Source organism: Anomaloglossus baeobatrachus, chromosome 1 (genome assembly GCF_048569485.1).
Source record: "Anomaloglossus baeobatrachus isolate aAnoBae1 chromosome 1, aAnoBae1.hap1, whole genome shotgun sequence".
NCBI lineage: Eukaryota > Metazoa > Chordata > Amphibia > Anura > Aromobatidae > Anomaloglossus > Anomaloglossus baeobatrachus.
Window position 1 is genome coordinate 241,344,221 of NC_134353.1, and position 23,539 is coordinate 241,367,759.

Here is a 23,539-nt window from a genome sequence, read left to right on the forward strand (position 1 = left end):
TGTCACCGCTTACAGCTGTGGCCCATTCAGTGTCTGCGTGAAATCGCAGCGAGCTGTCATGTTCTTTAATGTGCCAGTGTACTGCAACTTCAGTATGTAGCAGAGCCGGGATCGTCGTGGGACCTCATGTGGATTACGTCGGACCTGGGTGTTCTGAGGGTTAATATATTGGAGAAAGAGGATTTTTATTTTATTTTAAATAAATGATTTTTTTCTGTTTGTGTTCATTTCTTTCCACTTACAGGATTAGTAGTGGGAATCTCATAAATCCCTCCCCATTACTAATCCAGGGCTTAGTGGCAGCTGTGAGCTGTCATTAACCCCTTATATTACCCTGATTGCTACCTTATCAGGGCTCTCTGAATGAGCCATGTAAAGCGCCGGAATTGTCGTATCTAATGGATGCGACAATTTTGTGGTGGCTACAGACTGATATTTTTAACCTGGGAGGACCAATAACCATGAGCCTACCCAGCCTGAGAATACATGCTCCCAGCTGTTGTTTTTATCATCGCTGGGTATCAAAATTGGGAGGGACTGCACACCTGTTTTATTTTAATAATAAAAAAAGCTGCATAGGGACCCTCAAATTTTGATAAACAGCCAAGATATCTCACACAGCTGGGGGCTGCTGCAGCCTGTACCCTTCTGCTTTATCTGTGCTGGGTATCAATATATGGATGACCCTACACCATTTTTTTTTAAATTTATTTATTTTTACACCACTGTATGGATGCAGAGAGCACCTGTAATTCCAACCAATCACAGACGCTATCCCACAGAGTGGGGACACAGTCTTACTGCAGCCAATCACAGATGCCTAGACTGATGGTGGTCAGAGGAAGCAGTGAATATATGAGAGCTAAAGATCAGAAGAAGAAGAAGTGTTACAGCCGCGGGGAAGGTCGGGAAGTATACCTGTCCTGCTTTATGCCTTATTTTCTTTCTAATCAGCCCTCTAGCCCTTACTAACACCATTGTCCCATAGACTTATATGGGGGGTGTGATCAAGGTCAGAGTAAAGCTCAGTCCCAAACTGGACTTTCTTTTTTTTTTAATGTCCGTCTGGACCTGCCGAACCCGAAAATCTGCAGGTTTGCCCATCTTTACTTATTTGCTATTGTTATTGAATTTAATAGCTAATTTGCTATTGTTATTGAAGACCATATCATGTCTTCAACAGATTGGTTAAAACAAAATGAAGTGAACTATCCTTTGAATTTTGACATGAGCGAGATGTGTATTTATCAACTCTTCCGGAACATCTAGTAGGATTTCCGAAGAATTGGCAAATCTGTGAATTGTAGAAGGTTTCCAGAACCTCGCAGAAAGGTGCTTCAGAAGCCGCCTACACATCCAGGCACACGTTGAGGGGGCAAGAGCGGGGCGTCGAAGGTGTATAAGTGGTGTGATTATACCGGAGTTTTTTAGAACTTGGCAAGTATGGGCTGTTGTGACTAGAATATGAAATTGGCTTTCAGGATATGTTCATGTGGTAGAGCTCAGGAAAATACGTTCTAAAGTGCACTGCCTCCTAATTCACATCCTGTATTTTATTTTTATAGATTCCCGGTAATGTAAGAAATCCGGAGACTGCCTCATCCAGTCTTGCTGGGAAAAGGTAACCTGCTTTTACTGTTCCACCACTATGTTGGGATTTTTATACAGCACTGGAACTTGTCACTACTAGATTGTTGGAGCAAAAATGGCGTAGTCTAGATAATAAAAAATTGACAGTATGAACAAGTCACAGGTTGTACCAAAATATATCAAATCTGTTGGACGTATCCTCTCTCCTTATGTTGTGCAAAACTGTTTCTTCCTATAGAAACGCAGATTTTCTAATTGGGGAATTTGGCAAATACAGTGAGGAAATGAGTAACCAACTCCATATATATCAGGTATTCTCTCGATCTCTAAATCCATCCATCTCTCCATCCATGTCTTTTACTCTATCAGTTGATTTCTCTACATATCTGCCTACATTTAGCTGAAGATACATGACTGGCAGTGTAAAGCTTTGTATGACGTTCATGCTTTTCATTTTTGTTCATTTCTTTTCTTTCCTTTTACACCTTTTCTCTTCTGCTTTTGAAAAGGCTGAGATGGCCGAAATGAGATTAAAGCTAGAAAGCATTGTAAAGGAAAATGAGACGTAAGTAACCTGTCCTTGTCTCATCATGTTATTCCGTCCATTGTCATACCATTTAGTCCCGCTTAGTCCTGCGTAATCAATCTTACGCTAAGTAAAGTGATCCAATCATTGCATACCACATTTCTTTGATAACAGCCTAAACAATTTTCACTTGGAATTATTTTATAAAACCTCTCTCCTATTTCTGGATATTACTGTTACATAAGAGTTTTAGCTCACCTTGGTGATATTTTGTGTCTAGCATATTCAGACCAACGTATTAGGTGAAGAATGCTACATGCTAGGTGTCATAGATAGAAGACACATCTAGAACTTTCATTTTTGGGAGAATTTGTGCAGCTCATTTTCTGCTTGGATCAAGCTTTTAGCAACATATATGAATCTACACTACTAATGAAGAAATACTTTCACATAAAACTGTACAAAGTGTGAAGTGGCATTTTGACAATGGCCAGATGTCTACTGTCTGAAAATTGTTCTTATGTTTTTTTTTTTGTTATTATTCTGTACATCACAAGTGTGAAAATTGTTTTGTATACCAGAGGTGTATACAGTCCGAACTCCACTGACAGCAAAAGGGTTTCAGTAAAACATTCTTGGTCAATTCTAAAGCGGGCTTTACACGCAACGGCATCGCTAACGAGATGTCATTGGGGTCACGGCCTCGTTAGCGACGTTGTTGCGTGTGAAACGCAGGAACGACCGTTAACGATCAAAATTACTCACCATATCGTTGATCGTTGACACGTCGTTCTAATCACAATTATCGTTGCTGTTGCCGGACGCAGATTGTTCGTCGTTCCTGCAGCAGCACACATCGCTATGTGTTACACCGCAGGAACGAGGAACATCACCGTACCTGCCGCTGCCCGCAATGAGGAAGGGGGTAGGCGGGATGTTCCGCCCGCTCATCTCCGCCCTTCCGCTTCTATTGGGCGGCCGCTTAGTGACGCCGCGGTGACGCCGAACGACTCTCCCCCTTAAAGGAGACATTGTTAAGCGTCCACAGCGTCGTCGGTGAAGAGGTAATTGCGTGTGACGCTGCCGTAGCGATATTGTTCGCTACGACAGCGATCACCCCGTGACACGCCACCGATGTGGGCGGGTGCTATCGCTCGCGACATTGCTAGCGATGTTGCAGCTTGTAAAGCCCGCTTTAGTCCTGGGAGTCAATGTTTGATTGTCGGGTTTCTGACTTCTGTAATAAGCAGAAAGAAAGGGCTCAGGTACTTAACCCCATAAGGACTGAGACACTTTCTACGTTAATGATTGAGCCTCAGTTTCAAATCTGACCAGTGTCTCTTAATGTGGTAATAATTCTGAAACACTTCAATGGATCCCTTTAATTCTTAGAATCTTTTTTTCGTGACATTTACTTCATGTAAATGGTAAATTTAGCTCTATTTTATTTGCGTTTATTTATGAAAATTTCAAAAATTTGGAAAAAAATTTGAAAATGTCACAATTTTAAAGCTTAATTTTTATGCCCTTAAATCAGATAGTTATACCACACAAAATAGTTAGTAAATAACACTTACCATTTATCTAATTTACATCAGCACCATTTTTGAAACATAATTTTGTTTGTTAGTAAGTTATCAACAAATTTTCCAAATAAATTTACAAAACCAATTTTTTTACGGACTAAATCACATTTCAGGTATTTTTGACTGGTCTATGTGACAAAAAATACCCCAAAGTAACACCATTTTTTTTTTTTTAAAACTGCTCCCCTCAAGAGCTCAAAACATTTTAAAGTTTATTAATCCTTTAGGTGCTTCATTGGACCAAAAGCAATGTGTAAGGAAAAAAATAAACATTTTACTTTTACCACACAAAATTGTTGTTTTAGCCCCAATTGTAGCATTTTCATAAGGGTATCCGGAGAAAATGGAACATGCTATTTGCTGTGCAATTTCTCCCGAGTACTTTGATACCCCATATTTGGCGGAAAACTACTGTTTGAGTATATGGCAGGGCTCAGAAGGGAAAGAGTACTGTTTGACTTCTACAACACAAAATTGTCTGGAATCGTTAGTGGATGCCATGTCTCATTTAGAAGACTCTGATGTGCCTAAACAATAGCACCTCCCCTACATGTGACCCCATTTTGGAAACTAGACCCCTCAAGGAATTTACCTAGATGTGTGATGAGCATCTTGATCCCCCAGGTGCTTCACAGAATTTTTTTAACATTGAGCTGAGAAAATAAAAAAAAAAATCATATTTTTACCATAAAAATGTTGCTTTACCTGCAAATGTAAAATTTTCAGAAGGTTAAGAGGAGAAAATGGACCATACAAAATTCTCCTGAGCACACTAATACCCATACAGTTAGGTCCAGAAATATTTGGACAGTGACACAAGTTTTGTTATTTTAGCTGTTTACAAAAACATGTTCAGAAATACAATTATATATATATATAATATGGGCTGAAAGTGCACACTCCCAGCTGCAATATGAGAGTTTTCACATCCAAATCGGAGAAAGGGTTTAGGAATCATAGCTCTGTAATGCATAGCCTCCTCTTTTTCAAGGGACCAAAAGTAATTGGACAAGGGACTCTAAGGGCTGCAATTAACTCTGAAGGCGTCTCCCTCGTTAACCTGTAATCAATGAAGTAGTTAAAAGGTCTGGGGTTGATTACAGGTGTGTGGTTTTGCATTTGGAAGCTGTTGCTGTGACCAGACAACATGCGGTCTAAGGAACTCTCAATTGAGGTGAAGCAGAACATCCTGAGGCTGAAAAAAAAGAAAAAATCCATCAGAGAGATAGCAGACATGCTTGGAGTAGCAAAATCAACAGTCGGGTACATTCTGAGAAAAAAGAAATTGACTGGTGAGCTTGGGAACTCAAAAAGGCCTGGGTGTCCACGGATGACAACAGTGGTGGATGATCGCCGCATACTTTCTTTGGTGAAGAAGAACCCGTTCACAACATCAACTGAAGTCCAGAACACTCTCAGTGAAGTAGGTGTATCTGTCTCTAAGTCAACAGTAAAGAGAAGACTCCATGAAAGTAAATACAAAGGGTTCACATCTAGATGCAAACCATTCATCAATTCCAAAAATAGACAGGCCAGAGTTAAATTTGCTGAAAAACACCTCATGAAGCCAGCTCAGTTCTGGAAAAGTATTCTATGGACAGATGAGACCAAGATCAACCTGTACCAGAATGATGGGAAGAAAAAAGTTTGGAGAAGAAAGGGAACGGCACATGATCCAAGGCACACCACATCCTCTGTAAAACATGGTGGAGGCAACGTGATGGCATGGGCATGCATGGCTTTCAATGGCACTGGGTCACTTGTGTTTATTGATGACATAACAGCAGACAAGAGTAGCCGGATGAATTCTGAAGTGTACCGGGATATACTTTCAGCCCAGATTCAGCCAAATGCCGCAAAGTTGATTGGACGGCGCTTCATAGTACAGATGGACAATGACCGCAAGCATACAGCCAAAGCTACCCAGGAGTTCATGAGTGCAAAAAAGTGGAACATTCTGCAATGGCCAAGTCAATCACCAGATCTTAACCCAATTGAGCATGCATTTCACTTGCTCAAATCCAGACTTAAGACGGAAGGACCCACAAACAAGCAAGACCTGAAGGCTGCGGCTGTAAAGGCCTGGCAAAGCATTAAGAAGGAGGAAACCCAGCGTTTGGTGATGTCCATGGGTTCCAGGCATAAGGCAGTGATTGCCTCCAAAGGATTCGCAACAAAATATTGAAAATAAAAATATTTTGTTTGGGTTTGGTTTATTTGTCCAATTACTTTTGACCTCCTAAAATGTGGAGTGTTTGTAAAGAAATGTGTACAATTCCTACAATTTCTATCAGATATTTTTGTTCAAACCTTCAAATTAAACGTTACAATCTGCACTTGAATTCTGTTGTAGAGGTTTCATTTCAAATCCAATGTGGTGGCATGCAGAGCCCAACTCGCGAAAATTGTGTCACTGTCCAAATATTTCTGGACCTAACTGTATGTGGTGAAAAACTACTGTTTGTAGCCCATGGCACGGCTCGGAAGGGAAAGAGCATCATTTGCCTTTTGGAGCAAAACTTGGCTGGAATAGAGAGTGATGACGCTTTTGCACATCCCCTAATGTGCCTAAACAGTGAAAACACTCCACAAGTGACCTCATTTTGTAAACTGCATCCCTTTATGATCCACTATTTATAAGCCTGTAGTTTATGAAAAAAGCTTAAAGGGAACCTGTCACCAGGTTTTTTCCATGTAAACTGCGGCCACCACCAGTAAGCCCTTATGTACAGCATTTTAGCATAAGGTATATAAGTGCCCCCACTGATCTGTATAACATAAAAAATACCTTTTTTTAATACTACCCTTTGGGGTAGCCGAGTCCGAGGGGTGTCGCTGATCTTGATCTCAGTGACCGGAACAAAATTATAATCTTGTGATACCTTTTAATGGCTAACTAAAATAAAATAACGTAATGTTACAAAGCAAGCTTTCGAGGCATGTCAGGTCCCTTCATCAGGCATGGTATGACAAAATATCTGAAGAAACACAAATATATGCACAAACAGAGCAGAGGGATGGCATAATAAAAGACATTTACATAAACAAACACTGAGCTTAGAAAGTGAGTCCTTAACCCTTTAGTGATGGAGCTAATTTTCACCTTAATGACCAGACCAAATTTTGCAATTCTGACCAGTGTCACTTCATGAGGTTATAACTCTGGAACGCTTCAACGGATCCCGGTGATTCTGAGATTGTTTTTTCGTCACATATTGGACTTCATGTTAGTACCAAATTTAGGACAATATTTTTTGCGTTTATTTATGAAAAAAATTGAATATTGGCAAAAATTTTGAAAATTTAGCAATTTTCAACTTTTGAATTTTTATACCGTTAAACCAGAGATTTCTGTGACACAAAATAGTTAATAAATAACATTTCCCACATGTCTACTTTACATCAGCACAATTTTGGAAACAAAATTTTTTTTCTTAGGAAGTTAGAGGGGTTCAAAGTTTATCAGCGATTTCTCATTTTTACATCAAAATTTACAAAACCATTTTTTTAGGGACCACATCACATTTGAAGTGACTTCAATAGGCCTAGATGACAGAAAATACCCAAAAGTGACACCATTATAAAAACTGCACCCCCCAAAGTACTCAAAACCACATTCAAGAAGTTTATTAACCCTTCAGGTGCTTCACATGAACAAAAGCAATGTGGAATGAAAAAAAGCAAAAATTAAATTTTACCTAAAAATGTTGCTCTAACCCAAATTTATTCACTTTTAGAAGAAATAACACAACAAAATGGACCCCAAAACTTGTTCCCCACTTTCTTATGAGTGCGCCGATACCCCACATATGGTCAGAAACCTCTGTTTGGACAAATGGGAGGGCTCGGAACAGAAGGAGCAATATTTGAATTTTGGAAAGCAAATTTGGCTGAAATAGATTGCGGGCACCATGTTGCATTTACAGGTCCGCTAAGGTACCTAAACAGAAGAAATCCCTCACAAGTGACACCATTTTGGAAACTAGACCCCTCAAGGCTTCTATCTAGGGGTATAGTGAGCATTTTAGATCCACAGGTACTTCACAGATTTTGTTAACGTTACGTTGTCATATTGAAAATTTTAATAATTTTCTCAAAAATGTTGCTTTAGCATCAATTTTCTCACTTTTTCAAGAGGTAATTCCAAAAATTTGACCTCAAGGTTTGTTAACCACTTTTTTATGAGCGCGGTGATACCTCACATGTGGTCTGAAACCTTTGTTTGGACAAATGGGAGGGCTTGGAACGAAAGGAGCAATATTTGAATTTTGGAAAGGAAATTTGGCTGAAAAAGATTGCGGGCACCATGTCACATTTGGAGGACCCCTAAGGTACCTAAACAGCAGAAACCCCACACAAGTGACCCCATTTTGGAAACTAGGCCCCTCAAGGAATTTATCTAGATGTTTGGTGAGTACCCTGAACCCCCAGGTGCTTCACAGAATTTTATAACGTTGAGCCATGAAAAAAAAAAAAATAAAATTTTACCACAAAATTGTTATTTCAACCAGGTAGCTTTTTTTTTTTACAAGAGTAAAAGGAAAAAATTCAGCAAAACATTTATTGTGCAATTTCTCCTGAGTTTGGCGATACCTTATATGTGGTGGAAATCAACTGTTTGGGCGCATGGCAGGGCTCGGAAGGGAAGGAGTGCCATTTGACTGCAAAATTGGCTGGAATCAATAGCGGACGCCAGGTTGCATTTGGAGAGCCCCTGAGGTGCCTAAACAGTGGCGGTCCCCCACAAGTGACTCCATTCTGGAAACAAGACACCTCAAGGCTTTTATCTAGGTGTATAGTGAGCAGTTTGAATCCATGAATACTTCACAGAATTTGATAAGCTTAGGTTGCCATATTGAAAATTTTCATTTTTTTCACAAAAATGTTGATTCAGCATCAAATTTCTCACTTTTTCAAGAGACAACAACAAACCGTGGACCCAACAGGTTGTTATCCAATGTCTTATGAGCACAGGGATACCCCACATGTTGCCAAAAACCTCTGTTTGGATAAATGGGAGGGCTTGGAATGGAAGGAGTACCATTTGAATTCTGGAAAAGTTGAGATAAATTGCGGGCACCATGTCACATTTGCAGGGCCCCTTGGGTACCTATACATTAGAAACCCCCCACAAGTGACTCCATTTTGGAAACTGGATTTTATTCAGGAGTATAGTAAGCATTTTGAATCCACAGGTACTTCACAAAAATGTTGCTGTAGCAACAAATGTCTCACTTTTAGGCTATGTGGCCATGATCCAGCGACACGGCGTCTAGTATACAGTGTCAGCCTTCCTGCAGAGATGTGAGTGTTGTCCACGGGAGAACGCAGCTGCCCATGCCCACGATTTGGGTTCAGGCCGCTGTGGAGCTCTATGCTACCTGCAGAGAACACTCATCTCCGCAGCATAAATTGACATGCTGAGGCTCGGGAAGCTGCACCACAGGTCGGTTTATGCTGCGGAGAAAAGAAGCACAGTGGGCACGGGATTTCTAAAAATCCTTCCACTGTGCTTCTACTGCACAACGCAGCGCTATGGACGCAGGTAAAACACTATAGACACACTCTGCGCCCAAAACGCTGCAAACCCCGATTGTGGGCACACAGCCTAAAATGCTACAATGGATGAATGGATAGATGTCAAACAAATATAACGTCCCACCCCCTGCATATTCTAAGCTGGCGCCCTTTAGTGCCTTTCATGTGGCACTAAAGGGTGCCTAGCCTTGTATTTAGCCCCCCAAAAAATTAATAATTAAAATAAACGACGTGGGGTCCCCCCTATTTTTGATAGCCAGCTAGGGTAAAGCAGACAGCTGTAGCCTGCAAACCACAGCTGACAGCTTCACCTTGGCTGGTGATCAATTTGGAGGGCTCCCCAGGCGGTTTTTTTAAAAAAAAAAAAAAAAACGTGGGGTCCCCCCTAAATTAGATCACCAGCCAAGGTGAAGCGGACAGCTGGGGTCTGGTATTCTCAGGGTGGGAAGAGCCATGGTTATTGGACTCTTCCCAGCCTAAAAATAGCAGGCCGCAGCCGCCCCAGAAGTGGCGCATCCATTAGATGCGCCAATCCTGGCGCTTCGCTCCAGCTCATCCCGCGCCCTGGTGCGGTGGCAAACGGGGTAATATACGGGGTTGATACCAGCTGTAATGTCATTTGGCAACAAGCCCTGGGGTTAGTGATGTCACGGCATCTAAACAGATACCCGACATTATTAACCCAGTCAAGTAATAGAAAAAAATAAAGACAAAAAAAAAATTTATTTGAAAAAAAAAACTCCCCGAAACATTCCTCTTTTACCAATTTATTGAAAATAAATAAATTTTGGTCGCTGTAATCCATTTTAGAGGTCCCACGCCGACTCTGGATCTTCTAGAATATGGGGGGCACGTTCAGGGAACGTATCCCCCATTTTCTGGAAGAGCAAGCTCTCCATGAGCAGTGTGGGTGCAGTAATCTGAGAATACTGCACTCACACTGCCCCGGTCCAACCTAGGGCAGAGTGACCTGCAGTTACCTCATTCTAGAATATGAGGGGCACGCTCACAGAACGTACCCCCCATTTTCTAGAACAGCAGTCTCTCCATGTGAGGAGTGTGGCTGCAGATTACCGCACTCACCCTCCCCCGGTCCACAGTGGAGCAGCCTGTGCAGTAGCGACGTCAGCGTCCCTGCTTGCAGGGATCCAGCTGACAGCCGCTGTCTGCGCATGCGCCGCCAGCTTTCAAGAAGGAGGCGGCGTGATCGCGGGGCCGGAGCACCAGCAGCCAGGTAACGTAAAACCGGGGGCTGGGGGGGGTGACGGGGGGTGACGGCGGGACCTGGGGACAACTTTCTGCCGCATGTGACGTGTCACATGCGGCAGAAAGAGCAGGATGAATGCGGCCGCCATCTTCCACGCTCCGGAGGGGGGAGGCGGCTCTGGAGAACCGGAGGGGGCTCCGGGGACCAGAGATCTCCAGTGTACCGGAGGAGGGGTCAGGGGGAGGACATTTCCCTCCGATCTGAAATGTTTGATCATTTCAGATCGGAGGGAAATGAATGCAGAGCCGGCGGCGGCGGGAGTTTTCAGCGCGCGTTGGTGCCATCTTGGATTTTCCGGAGGGGGGGGGTGTTGGATAGATTTCTCCGGTACCGGGGGCTTTGGGGGCACTAAGGGCTCATATTTATTTCTCATCTGACATGTTTGATCACGTCAGATGAGAAATAAATCAATTTTACCGGCCATTTATTTTTTTTTAATGTTGTCGCCAGTATACGGTGTATACCGGCGATCGCATTAACAGGGTCCAGAAAAAACACCCCGATTCATAATCTGGGGGGTCTCAGCTACCCCCGGTAGCTGAAACCCCCGAGATTTTCGGTCGCTGGGGGGCGCTAAAGGGGTTTTTTCGGGCCGCCGCTTTAAAGCGGCGGAACAGAATAAGTACCCTGTTTTGCCGCCGCTTTAAGTCGTACGGCCGTCGTTATGAGGTTAATTGGACTTAATAATATACAGATCGGCTTGGGCACTTATACAGTATTCTAGACTGCTGTGTATAAGAGCTTACCGGTTGTGGCCGCAGCTTATATGGGACAAATCTGGTGACAGGTTCCCTTGTGTCGCCATTTTCTGAGACCCGTAATACTTTAACTTTTTGGGATATGGGGCTGTGTGATGGCTTATTTTTTGCACCCTGAGCTAACGTTTTAACTGATACCACTTTGGGAAAATGGGATGTTTTTGATTTTCTCTTATTGCGATGTTGCGGCGGCCAACAATGTTTTTTTTTTTTTATTGTTATGTTGTTTACCGATTGTGTTGTTATTTTATGTAATTAAAGGTCAGACGTTTACGAACTCCGCGATACTAAATGTGTGTTTTGTTTTTGATTTTTTTATTGTTGTGTTATTGTTAGTGGGGCAAGAAGGGGGAGATTTGAACTGTTATTTTTTCTTGATATTTTTACTTTATTTTTTTTTACTGTATTTAATAATCTTCTTTGGGAACTTGAGGCTGCTATCATCTCATTATTTGTGGTATACATAGTAGTGGTAAACGCTGGCTCTCACAGAAGTATCATAATGACAGGCACGGGGCTCATCTGCAAAACCCCCGGCTGTTATGACAGCCCATCGGCACTCCAGGTTAGCACTCTACCTGTGGCTGTTAAAGGCACATATCAGCGGATTATATTAGCTATCATGTGCTGGGAAAGATGCGTGCTCGGTCTGTAAACCCTCATCAAAAGACAGGGACCCCACATTACGGTAAGAGGTTGAATGGGTTGTCCCATGAACAGTGTACTTTTTAATTAATAGAAATAGATCTTGAAATATTAATAAGTTTCACTATTAGATTTGTTTAAAATAATTCCTGTGCTGTGATAATCTTATATATGTGCTCCTGCTATGTATTGTGTTATTTGCGGAGTCCAGCTATACAGAGTTCCTGCAGCTCCTGGCCAGGGGAGATGACAATAGTGAATTTACTGGTGACACTGCAGGGGCTCTCTGCTTTCTGGTTTATGTGAGGAAACATATTTTCCTCCCTGTTTATTTTATCACAGAAGCAATTGTTACTTCTGTGTTACCAGCTCTCTAATCTCATCATAAATCAAGTCAGTGACGTGCTTTATGAGGAGCTTATAGGGCTGATGACAAGTCAAACACTCATTCCTATGATAAAACAAACAGTAACAAAAAAAATGTGTTCCCTCACAGAAAAGGAGCTGACAGTCTCTGCTGTGTCCTCCATACACTCCCTTATGCTTCTTCTCATGGAGCTTAACCATGAACAGTACATAGAGGATGCACATTTACACCACGTGCACCTGTTGAGTATTTGGTGAGGTTTTTTTCTCATTATGTGTAAGGCAAAACCAGGATTGGGTATAAAATACAGGAGAAGTGCCATATGTGGTGTCTATTCTACTTTTTCTCCGATTGTTCCACTTCTTGTTTTGTCTTACAAATACAGAAGTAAAGAAATTGTTTAAAAGAACAGAGAGTCCTCAGTGGTTGATACCTTTTAATGGCTAACTGAAAAGATGGTAATAATTGCAAGCTTTCGAGACTACTCAGGTCTCTTCATCAGGCATGGTATAACACAAAATCTGAAGAGTCACATATTTATACACAAGAGGATTTAGAATAGTGCAGTAAAAAAACAAGTTATATAAATCAGAACTATCTCTATGGCAGGGGGGCAAACTGTTGTGGCCATAAATTTTGCTGCAGGTTAACAGGACTTAGAATAGTGCAGTAAAAAAAAAACAAGTTATATAAATCGATTTATATAACTTGTTTTTTTTTTTTTTTTTTTACTGCACTATTCTAAGTCCTGTTGTGTATGAATATGTGACTCTTCAGATTTTGTGTTATACCATGCCTGATGAAGAGACCTGAGTAGTCTCGAAAGCTTGCAATTATTACCATCTTTTCAGTTAGCCATTAAAAGGTATCAACCACTGAGGACTCTCAGTTCTTTTAAACAATTTCTTTATCTCTACTGGCTAACACGGTACAAAGATATATTTTACTTGTATCAAATACAGAAGTAAAAACTCACTAAATACGTAGCTTGTTTATGTGGCTTTAAAAGATCATGTCTGCAAGCAAAATTTTTTTTCTTAACCCCTTCACGACCTATGTCACGCTCTGGTTCAACCAACATGTGCAGCCAACAGATGCTGGTGGATCAAAGAGAAACCCGCACATGTTAAAGGGAACCTGTCACCAGTTTTGAGGTCTATAAGCTGCAGCCACCACCAGTGAGCTCTTATATACAGAATTCTAACAGGCTGTATATAAGAACCCAGAGCGCTATGTAGAGTGTAAAAAACCCCACTTTTATAATACTCATCTAGGGGGCGGCCCGGTCCAATGGGCATCGCTGCTCTTCGATCTGGCGCCTCATCTCTGCAGCGATCACCGTCCTTCTTCTTCTGAGGCCTGTGTGCATGACATGCGTGGTTTGATTTGCCTGCTGAGGGCAGAGTAAAGTATTGTAGTGCGCATGCGTGGGAAGTCTTTACCCTTTCCTCACACCTGCGCTTTACAGTACTTTGGTCCGCCCTCAGAAGGGCAGATTAAAGTGTGCCTACGCAGGAACCACAATGTATGAAGTAGTCGCGTCATCCACAATGGGCTGGGTAGAAGGATTGCAGCAGAGAGGAGGCGTGAGACCGGAGAGCAGCGACACCCATCAGATTGGATCGCCCCCCTAGGTGAGTATTATAAAGGTGTTTTTTTACATTCTACAGTGCGGCGTGGGCACTTATATACAGTATTCTAGAATGCTGTATATAAGAGCTCAGTGGTGGTGGCCGCAAATAATAGTTGCCAAATCTGGTGACAGGTTCTCTTTAACAAGTTAAAACTATACATGTTTGGTATCTTCCAGCTCATACTGACCTGGGGAATCATACTGCCAGTTTTTCCATACAGTGAACATGGTAAATAAAAAGACAGTTGTGGAATTTTCACTTTTTTTGCAATTTCACCGCACTTGGAACTGTTTTCCTGTCTTGCAGTACAATCTGTAGCACAATGGATTGTGTGATTCAAAAGTACAACTTGTTCCGCAGAAAACAAGCCGTCATATCGCTATATTGACAGAAAATAAAAAAAAAAGTTACGGCTCTTGGAAAAAACAATAAAGGGAAAATCGCCGGGTGGTGAAGGGGTTAAAACCCATCCAGTTGTTGAATTTAATATTCCAGAATCTATTGATTAATATGTGCAAATCCTTTGATTCCAATTCTTACCTACGGTAATTCTTTTTGTATTTCACCTTCCGGATAATACAGATGATGTCAGGGAGGTAATGATCAAGCAAATGGAATTTAAAGGGTTATTCCCTATCCATAACATAACTGGTGGGATTGTCAGAGAAAGCCTAGCACAATGCTCAGCTATTTCCAGCAGCTCCATAGATAATGAATGGAGCAAGAGTTGAGCATGTGCACAACTGTGCCATTCAGAGCCTTTTTTTGTAGTGTTGAGCGGATCCGGATCGGCAAAATCCGGATCCGCGCAGTTTGAGCGGCAGATCCGAGTCTGACCATAACGCGGGATTCCAGGTGCACGATCCGGCGTCGGTTTTTTTTTCTCTCTATCGCTATATCGCTCATATATGGTGCTGGATTCCAGATTGGATCCAGACTTCTTTAACAACCCGCCGCGGATCCGCCGGACACGGATTATTCCCGGTCCGCTCAACTCTATTCCTGAGCACTGTCCTCGAGGATCTAACCGTATCCTATGGTTAGGGGATAGCTTACTACTTTGCGAATAATCCTTATACTCCTAATCCTTTTCTAGTCCACCTTTTACTTCTGTCTTGTGACCTAGTCATCAAACTTTGGGTGGTACGTGTTTGCCCCGATGATGGACATTAACTAAACCTAATATCAGCACTAATCTGCAGACATTCTGACACGGCAGGAACAAGTCAGTCTGCCGATGCCTGCAATTGTCCTGTTATCGGTAGCTGACAGGCTGCTATTACATGTTCTCGTACGTCTTGCATAAAAGCTGCTTTTACATTGTCGCCCTTCAGTTAGTTCATTACTGTTAAAACAAAAGATCAAGGTCAACTATTGAGAACTTCCTAAAATGCTGTAACTTAGATTCGTCAAATGTACGCAGTACCTCGGCTTCCACGGAGAGCCAGAAAACACTACAGTATTATGCAATGCAGAATCCCAGCGCTTTTACACTAAGGCTATGTGTCCACGGTAGAATGTTGCTGCGGATTTTTCTGCATGAAAATCCGCGACTTTCCCGGCAAATCCGCACCTTTTCAAAGGTGCGGATTTGCCGCGGAATTGCCGCGGATTTTGGTGCGGATTTTTTATTTTTTTTCCCCAATTCTGAAGTCAAAATCCGGATCAAAATCCGCAACAATAATTGACATGTTGCAGATTTTTCCGGATCAAAATCCGCGGCAAATCCGCCGCGGAAAAATCCGCAGCATGGGCGCAGCATTTCCAAAATGCCATAGAAATGGCTGGGAAGTGCCGCTGCTGCAGATTTTCGGGAAATCCGCGAGAAATCTGCGGCAAAATCCGCGCATTTTCCACAGCGTGGGCACATAGCCTAAATGTAAACCAAATCTGCACCAAAGACATAAAATAAGGCAGTAAAATATGCAATAATCAGAGGACATTGGTTTTTCGGTGCTGCAGAAAATATGGGACAATGACCGAGCCATGCTTCTTGAGAGAAAAATTGCTAATGCAAGTGCAAGGCTATAGCAATCAGGCACACAGAGCTGACAGCCCATCATCCGCTATGGTGTAACAGAGCTGTGCCTCAGTCACTAATTCTGGGTCCACCTAATGTAGGCAGCAATCCTAAATGTCAATATAGACCCACACATTGCAGAAAATGTCTGCTGCAGATTTGGTTACAAATCCAAAACTAATCTGCGTGTTACCTGCGGTTGTCATTGCAGATTTGGCTTCAGATTTCACCCCTCTCCATTTATAAAACATTAAAGAGGGTGAAAACTATAAGGAGTTTGCATAATAAGTGAATGCTGCAGGTTTGATACCTGCACCATGTTTTCATTGTCCTGCGGATTTTATCCCGCAATCAAGTTGCTCAATTACTTATACTGTATTGTATATTGCTGTGGATTTGCGGTGCAGAATCCATGTCATGGGAAGTTGCATATAAATTGCCTTGCCACATGTCTTGGGATTAAAAGCCAAACCAGAAACTCCTATCTGGAGACAAGTGTTTAAGGTATATGCCCCTCATCAGTGCAAAGCAGGCGAGAACTGGTTTGGCTGTGTCTGGAAGTGAAGATTTTGTTTTTCTTTATTTTTCCTCATAGATCATATGGCAAGGCCCATTAAGAGAGTCGATATTACCTTTTACTATTGCTATTTCCAGCAGGTGGCCCTAGAATTTCAGTCCTTTCTCTCTAATGAGATTATTTGCATATTTAAATTTCCAGGGGAGCATTACATGGCTATAAGTCTCCCTACACTGACGTGGCATGTGTCAAGTGTTACGTCATGCGATCCTGGCAGCCAGTGAGTGGCCGCTTTGGACAAACCGTTTGCATCTGGAGGAAGTGAGCGCTCCTCCTCTCTTACATCCTCCGGATCTATGTAATATGTCCTGAATGCGGGGAGAGTGAAGCTGATTGGCTGCCAGGATTGCGTGACGTAACGCTGATCCCAGGAGAGACCGTGCCGACACCGCTAGAACGGCCGGCACCATAAGAGAGTATAAGTGTTAGTATCTTTAATGAGAGAAGCATACGGATGCAGAAGGGATTGTCCGAGTAGTGGACAACCCCTTTAAGATTATTTTCATATAGTAGGTATAGAATTTTCCATTGCACTTGTAGTCCACTCATATTCACATAATCTCTGTTAATACCTATGCATTTGTTTAAAATCCCTTCTCTTTTCACCACATTTTTCAGTGGCCAGAGGCACTCAGTATTATCATCAAGTCCTGATCAGATTGCAGTGATTTTTTAGATCACACTCGCATATTGAAACACCTAGTGTGATGCTGAGTTTGATTATTAAAAGCGTCTGCAAAGACATAGTGATAATTTATGAGGTGCGGTGAACTTGTAGGAATTACACCATCAATCTCCGCTATTGAATATATTTCTAAATTTCCATACTGTATATATGTTTTCTCGTCATTCTAGTAAATCCAGTACATTGTGGTTGTAACACGCTCCTCCTAATTTACTGACTACAAGGATTAAAAGGCACATTGCCAGATTGTTAAAGGGAACCTGTCACCAGAGTTTTCCCTATTAAACTAAAAGAATCATCTTCTGCAGCTCCTGGGCTGCATTCTATGGAGGTGCACCATGGCCCTTAGGTATGCTAATTACCTTGGTTGGCCAGATGGCCAGGCTCATTTTCTGCTCTTGTCCCCCCTTCCTGCCGCTGATCGCCGTCCTGTGTGATTGACGGGATGACGCCCTCCGTCATCCTCCTCGTCGCATTTTCAAATCTCGCACCTGTGCAGTTAGGTCTGCTCGCGCTGGCGCAGTTTGCTCTGCCATATCGCGGCCAGAGCAGAAAACAGCTGCCCTCGCTCGCGGCAGTGAGATTATGGGCGGGTACGAGTATGGCGCTGGTGAGGTCATGCACAGAGCCTGTGTGTCGGCGCACGAGTTATTATTTTCTACCCTAATCGGACCGAGAAAACAATGGCAGCATGCTGCGATTGTAATTCGTGACTTTTTCTCTCGCACCCATTCAAGTGTATGGGGCAAGAGAAAGAGCGCACTGCACTCGCGGTACACCGGTGTACCACGAGTGCAGGGCAAGAATCTCAATATCCGGCTGCGGAGGAGAGAAGGAGAGGAATCCTCCCCTCCTCAGTGCTGGCCCGCCCCTGCAGCTGAGGTCCGCTCGCACAGTCGGATCTCAGTCGCAGTGACACTCGCATAACACTTGGCTCTTGCTGTGCTGCCAGCGTGAGCCGAGTGTCATGCAAGGATCGCACTAGTGCCCCGTGTGGCCCCGGCCTAAGGCTACTTTCACATCTGTTTTTTGGCATCAGGCACAGGATCCGTCGCAGATTGTGTAAAAACTGATGCGACGGATCTAACAAAAAACGGATCCGGTGTTTTGGGGTTTTTTTTCATGCCAAAGAGAGAGAGAGAGACCCCATCATCACCGCACACACGCAGGCACTACCGCCCCCATCATCACCGCTCTCACGCAGGCACTACTGCCCCCATCATCACCGCTCTCACGCAGGCACTACCGCCCCCATCATGACCGCACTCACGCAGGCACTACCGCCCCCATCATGACCGCACTCACGCAGGCACTACCGCCCCCATCATCACCGCACACACGCAGGCACTACCGCCCCCATCATCACCGGACACACCAGCACTACCGCCCCCATCATCACCGCACACACGCAGGCACTACCGCCCCCATCATCAATGCACACACACAGGCACTACCTGAGTGATGTCACCGCTGACAAAGCTACTCACTTCAGTTGCTCCGTGGAGCTGACTAAGAGCTGTCATGGTCTTTGGCTGCTCTCTGTCAGCTTCCGATGTAGCAGAGCTGAAAGCGTCGTGGGACCTCATGTGGATTACGTCAGACCTGGAGGGGTATTTGGGGATTTTAATAAAGTGGTGAAAGAGGGTGATATTTTTAGACTGGGGGGCTCCCCATCCTAAGAATACCAGCCTTCAGCCGTGTGGCTTTACTTTGGCTGGTATCAAATTCGGGGGGACCGAACGCCGTTTTTTTTCTTTTTTTTAATTATTTATTTATTGTACTGCACGATGTAGACCCGCCCACCAGCGGCTGTGATTGGTTTCAGTGAGACAGCTGTCACTCAGCATGGGGGCGTGTCTGACTGCAACCAATCTTAGGCGCCGGTGGGTGGGGGAAGCAGTGAATACGAGATGGAGATGGAATAATGAGCGGCCGGCATTTTCAAAAGAGGAGAAGCTGCCAGAGCAGTGTGACAGCTGTGCAGCGCCGCATCGGTGATTGGTGAGTATGAGAGAGGGGGTGAGAGGGAGAGACCGACCAAGACTGACCGAGAGAGAGAGAGAGGCCAGAAATGAATTCACATCTCATCTGAGCATGCTCAGATTAAAAAAACGGATCCATCACTGGAATGCGTTTTTTGCTGGATGACGATGGATCCAGCTCCCATAAGCTTCCATTATACAACATACTGGATGGCTCCGGATCCGGCATGGTCCGGTTTTTTGTCGGAGACAAAAAACGTTGCATTCTGCGTCCTTTCCGGGAGCCGGACGAAGAAATTTCACTTGACAAAGGCTACACTCCAGTAGCCGAAACGCGTCGCTGTTGTGTCAATATCCATGGAGGATCATGTCTTAACTGTTCATATGTTTATATGACCGTTTTTATTGGAAACCAAGCAGAATAAAGCACCTGGAAATTTACTGACGTATTTCTCCTTCTTGCGCTGGGCAGAACTCTTTCCTCTTCATTATACACAGGTAACAGCACCTGCAGCCCGAGCAGCAGAAGGAAATCTGAGCACATGGAATGGGTGAGCTGAAAGTTTCTCTTTTTGTCACAGACCAGGATGGGGGCACATGTCAGGATGGTGGCTACACCACGATGGGGGCACATACCAGCATGGGTCCACATCACAGCATCAGCCCACATACCAGGCCAACCCACACCTCCCAACGCCACAGCCTGCAACTCACCGCCGGCCACAGTGGAAAAACCGAGTGGACGCCGCACAGGAGCGAGCAGCCGACGGACAGGTACAAGGGACACCTTAGGAAACATTCTGGATGGTGCCTATACCGGAAGGCTGCCTACGCCAGATTGCTCACACAGACCAGGATGGGGGCACATGTCAGGATGGTGGCTTCACCACGATGGGGGCACATACCAGCATGGGGCCTTTTCATCAGCCCACATACGAGGGTGAGGGCCATACAAAGATGGAGACAATATCAGGATGGGACACAGACCAGGATGCTGCATACACAATGATCCTGCCTATACTACGATGGGGGCACATACCAGGATGGCGGCAATCACAGGATGGGGCCACATACTCCGTGACATTGCCCTGACCTGACTTCTTTACTTGACTCTACTTGATCATTCGCTACCACTGTCTATGTGGGTATCTTTCACAGATTAAGACAAACAACATTTAACCTTCCAGCCTTACAAGGGCTCCTAAAAGAAAAATGCAACTCAGCAACACAACAAACCAGCAGCAGGAAGAAGCCAATAACCACGTCACAAGAAACACAATGCTACAAAGGAAGACCAGACAACCACACGAGCACGAACATCACACACAACCTCAAGAAGAAGCCACACGACAACAAACGAACGCCTTACTAACCCCGGAAGCAGAATCTCAGACACAACAGCCAGAAGAAGAGAATCTTCCACAAACAAAGGACACATTTTTCTTTATCGTTCCTTCCATGGGAGACCCAGACCATGGGTGTATAGCTACCGCCTCCGGAGGACACACAAAGCACTACACTCAAACGTGTAGCTCCTCCCTCCGGGCTATATACACCCCCTGGATGACAATCTACCCAGTTCAACGCTTTGTGTTCCAGGAGGATCACACACACTTTCATTTCCTCATATTTTTTTTCAATTTTATTTTAATTTTTAAAGATTTGGAAGAAAAGCGGGTCCAGTCTGGACTCCCGGCATGTCCCTTCACGCTCCACTCTGCGGGGTGCTGTTAAGGTTGATTTTAATAAGGCTGGAGCCTTCACATGCCGAGCTCCTTCGCATCCTCTGTCGAGGCTCTGTTTGAAGTGGGAGCCATCACGGTCCTCTCTGCTTGCAGGAGGCCGGCTCCATCCACAGCCCTGTCTGGTCCCTGCTGGAAGGAGCGTTAACCCCCACTCAGGGACATGGCCCTGCGTCTCAAAGCTAAGTATTGAGACGTTTTTTCAGGGGTCCCGGGTACTTTTATTAGGGGGGCAGTATGTGCTTTAGCGTTACTGTTAATTTCGGCCGGTTCTGGGAATTTCCCATGAGAACCGCGCCGACGGTGCCTGCTCGTCGGCCGCACTTTAAAATCTAGGCCCCGGCTTCTGTTTGGGCCTAGTTTCGTTTTTGGCTTCTTCTGTATATTTTGCATACAGCGCCGCCCACCGCCCGGCCAGCAGAGGGGAGGGCACTCCTCCCTAAGGAGATGTCCCCTCCCCTGTCTACCTCCCTGTGTCTCTCTGCCCTCTGTTTTTCCCGCTCCTGGGCTTATCCACGCCCCCCCTCCTTCTCCCAGCGCCATTTTCTCAGCGTTTTTTACACTGAGAAGCGCTGGATGCTACTGCTGCATACTATTTGGAAGGCTGACACTTCACAGGGGAGCCGTGAAATCCGGAGGACACACAGAGAACAGGGCTGGTAAGCCACAACCTCTGGTTGTGGACTTTTACTACACTTTCAGGCTTTCTACAGGAGTGTGTTTTGGCTGCAGAGCTTCCTCCACAGCAGCATGTCTGTCACTAGGAGCAAGGCTGCAAACATGTATGCTATATGCACTGCTTGCAAGCTAATTCTGCCAGAGCCTAGCACGTACCCACATTGTGATACCTGTGCTAATATGGTTGTGTCTCAGCCTGGAGCCTCCTCAGGGGTCCCTCCGGCTGCTCCGGCCCCGGTGGCTGAACCCCCGGCTTGGGTAGCATCCTTTTCACAGGCTCTTTCCAAGTCGTTTGCCGATTCCATGGGGCAGCTGTCCCAGACGCTGCTGTCTATGCATCAGCCTCCCTCTCAGGGTGTCTCTGCGGCTCCGAGCTCTGCAGAGCCCTCAGAGCATGTCCTAGGACCCCGTCCCCCTAAACGGAGACGCACGGACCCTTCTCCTTCCTCGTCCCACGGCTCTGATTCACAAGCCGAGGTGCAGGGCGAGGAGGATTCACTTACTGTGGGCTCAGACTCTGCCTCTATGTACCCCATTGACTTGTCTGAGGGCGATGCGGATGTTAGTGACTTGATTGCGTCCATTAACTCCGTACTGAACCTCAACCCACATGAGTCAGAGGATCAACCCTCTCTGGTAGAGGTACACCAGTTTACCTCTCCTAAGAAACCTAGGAGTATGTTTTTTAACCACTCCATCTTTCAGACCACTGTTAACAAGCCTAGGGCCTGTCCTGACAAACGTTTTCCGAAACGTAGTTCAGATGACCGTTTCCCGTTTCCACCGGAGGTGGTTAAGGACTGGGCCCAGTCCCCAAAGGTAGACCCTCCAGTGTCCAGAATCTCAGCCCGCACAGTCGTTGCTGTGGCTGACGGCACTTCTCTTAAGGATCCCACTGACCGCCAGGTTGACCTTCTGGCCAAGTCTGTATTTGAGGCGGCAGGAGCCTCCTTCTCTCCGTCTTTTGCGGCGGTGTGGGCTCTTAAGGCTATCTCTGCCTCTCTGGCGGAGATTCATTCCCTCTCCAGGGACTCTATTCCTGAGATGGATGCCTTAACTTCCCGAGCTTCGGCTTTTGCATCCTACGCCATGTCTGCCATCCTGGAGGCTTCTTACCGCACGGCAGTGGCCTCCGCTCACTCCCTCGCGATCCGCAGGATCTTGTGGCTTCGAGAGTGGAAAGCGGACGCTTCCTCTAAGAAGTACCTTGCGAGTCTCCCTTTTACTGGGTCACGGCTGTTTGGGGAACAGCTGGATGACATAATTAAGGAAGCTACTGGCGGGAAGAGTACTTCCTTGCCACAAGCTAAAGCCAAGAAACCTGCCCAGGGCAGGAACCAATCGAGGTTTCGTTCCTTTCGTTCCTCTAACTGGTCATCCTCTAAGCCCTCGGTCTCGTCCACTACCGCCAAGGATCGTAAATCCAACTGGCGCGCAAAGCCGCGTCCTCAAAAGACCGGAGGAGCCGCTGCCACCAAGGCAGCCTCCTCGTGACTATCTGGCCGCGCCAGCAACGTCCTTGGTCGGGGGCAGGCTCTCCCACTTTGGCGACGTGTGGTTGCAACACGTCTCCGATCAGTGGGTGCGGGATATCATCACCCACGGCTACAGGATACCTTTTTCTTCCAGCCCGCCAAACAGATTTTTTCTGTCCACCCCCCCCTGCTCCAAAGCCGCCGCCTTCTCTCAGGCCGTGGCATCCCTGCAGGCCAACGGTGTAATTGTTCCGGTCCCCGCCCGGGAACGGTTCAGTGGTTTCTACTCAAACCTCTTTCTAGTCCCCAAAAAGGACGGTTCCTCCCGGCCCATCCTGGATCTCTAGCTTCTCAACAAGCATGTTCAGGTGCGGCACTTTCGCATGGAATCTCTGAGATCGGTCATTGCCTCAATGACCCAGGGAGATTTTCTGGCATCCATCGACATCAGAGATGCCTATCTGCATGT

The 23,539-nt window shown here is 45.0% G+C and overlaps 1 protein-coding gene across 2 annotated transcripts in view; it reads left to right on the top strand.

The window, feature by feature from the left end:
* Positions 1-23,539, top strand: part of SCLT1 (sodium channel and clathrin linker 1) — a 317,891-nt gene that overhangs the window by 146,688 nt on the left and 147,664 nt on the right. For both annotated transcript variants that reach the window (XM_075348629.1, XM_075348639.1), the window contains 3 exons: positions 1,566-1,621; positions 1,829-1,901; positions 2,100-2,155. In XM_075348629.1, the coding sequence (XP_075204744.1) occupies positions 1,566-1,621; positions 1,829-1,901; positions 2,100-2,155 (185 nt within the window). The remainder of the gene's footprint in view (positions 1-1,565; positions 1,622-1,828; positions 1,902-2,099; positions 2,156-23,539) is intronic.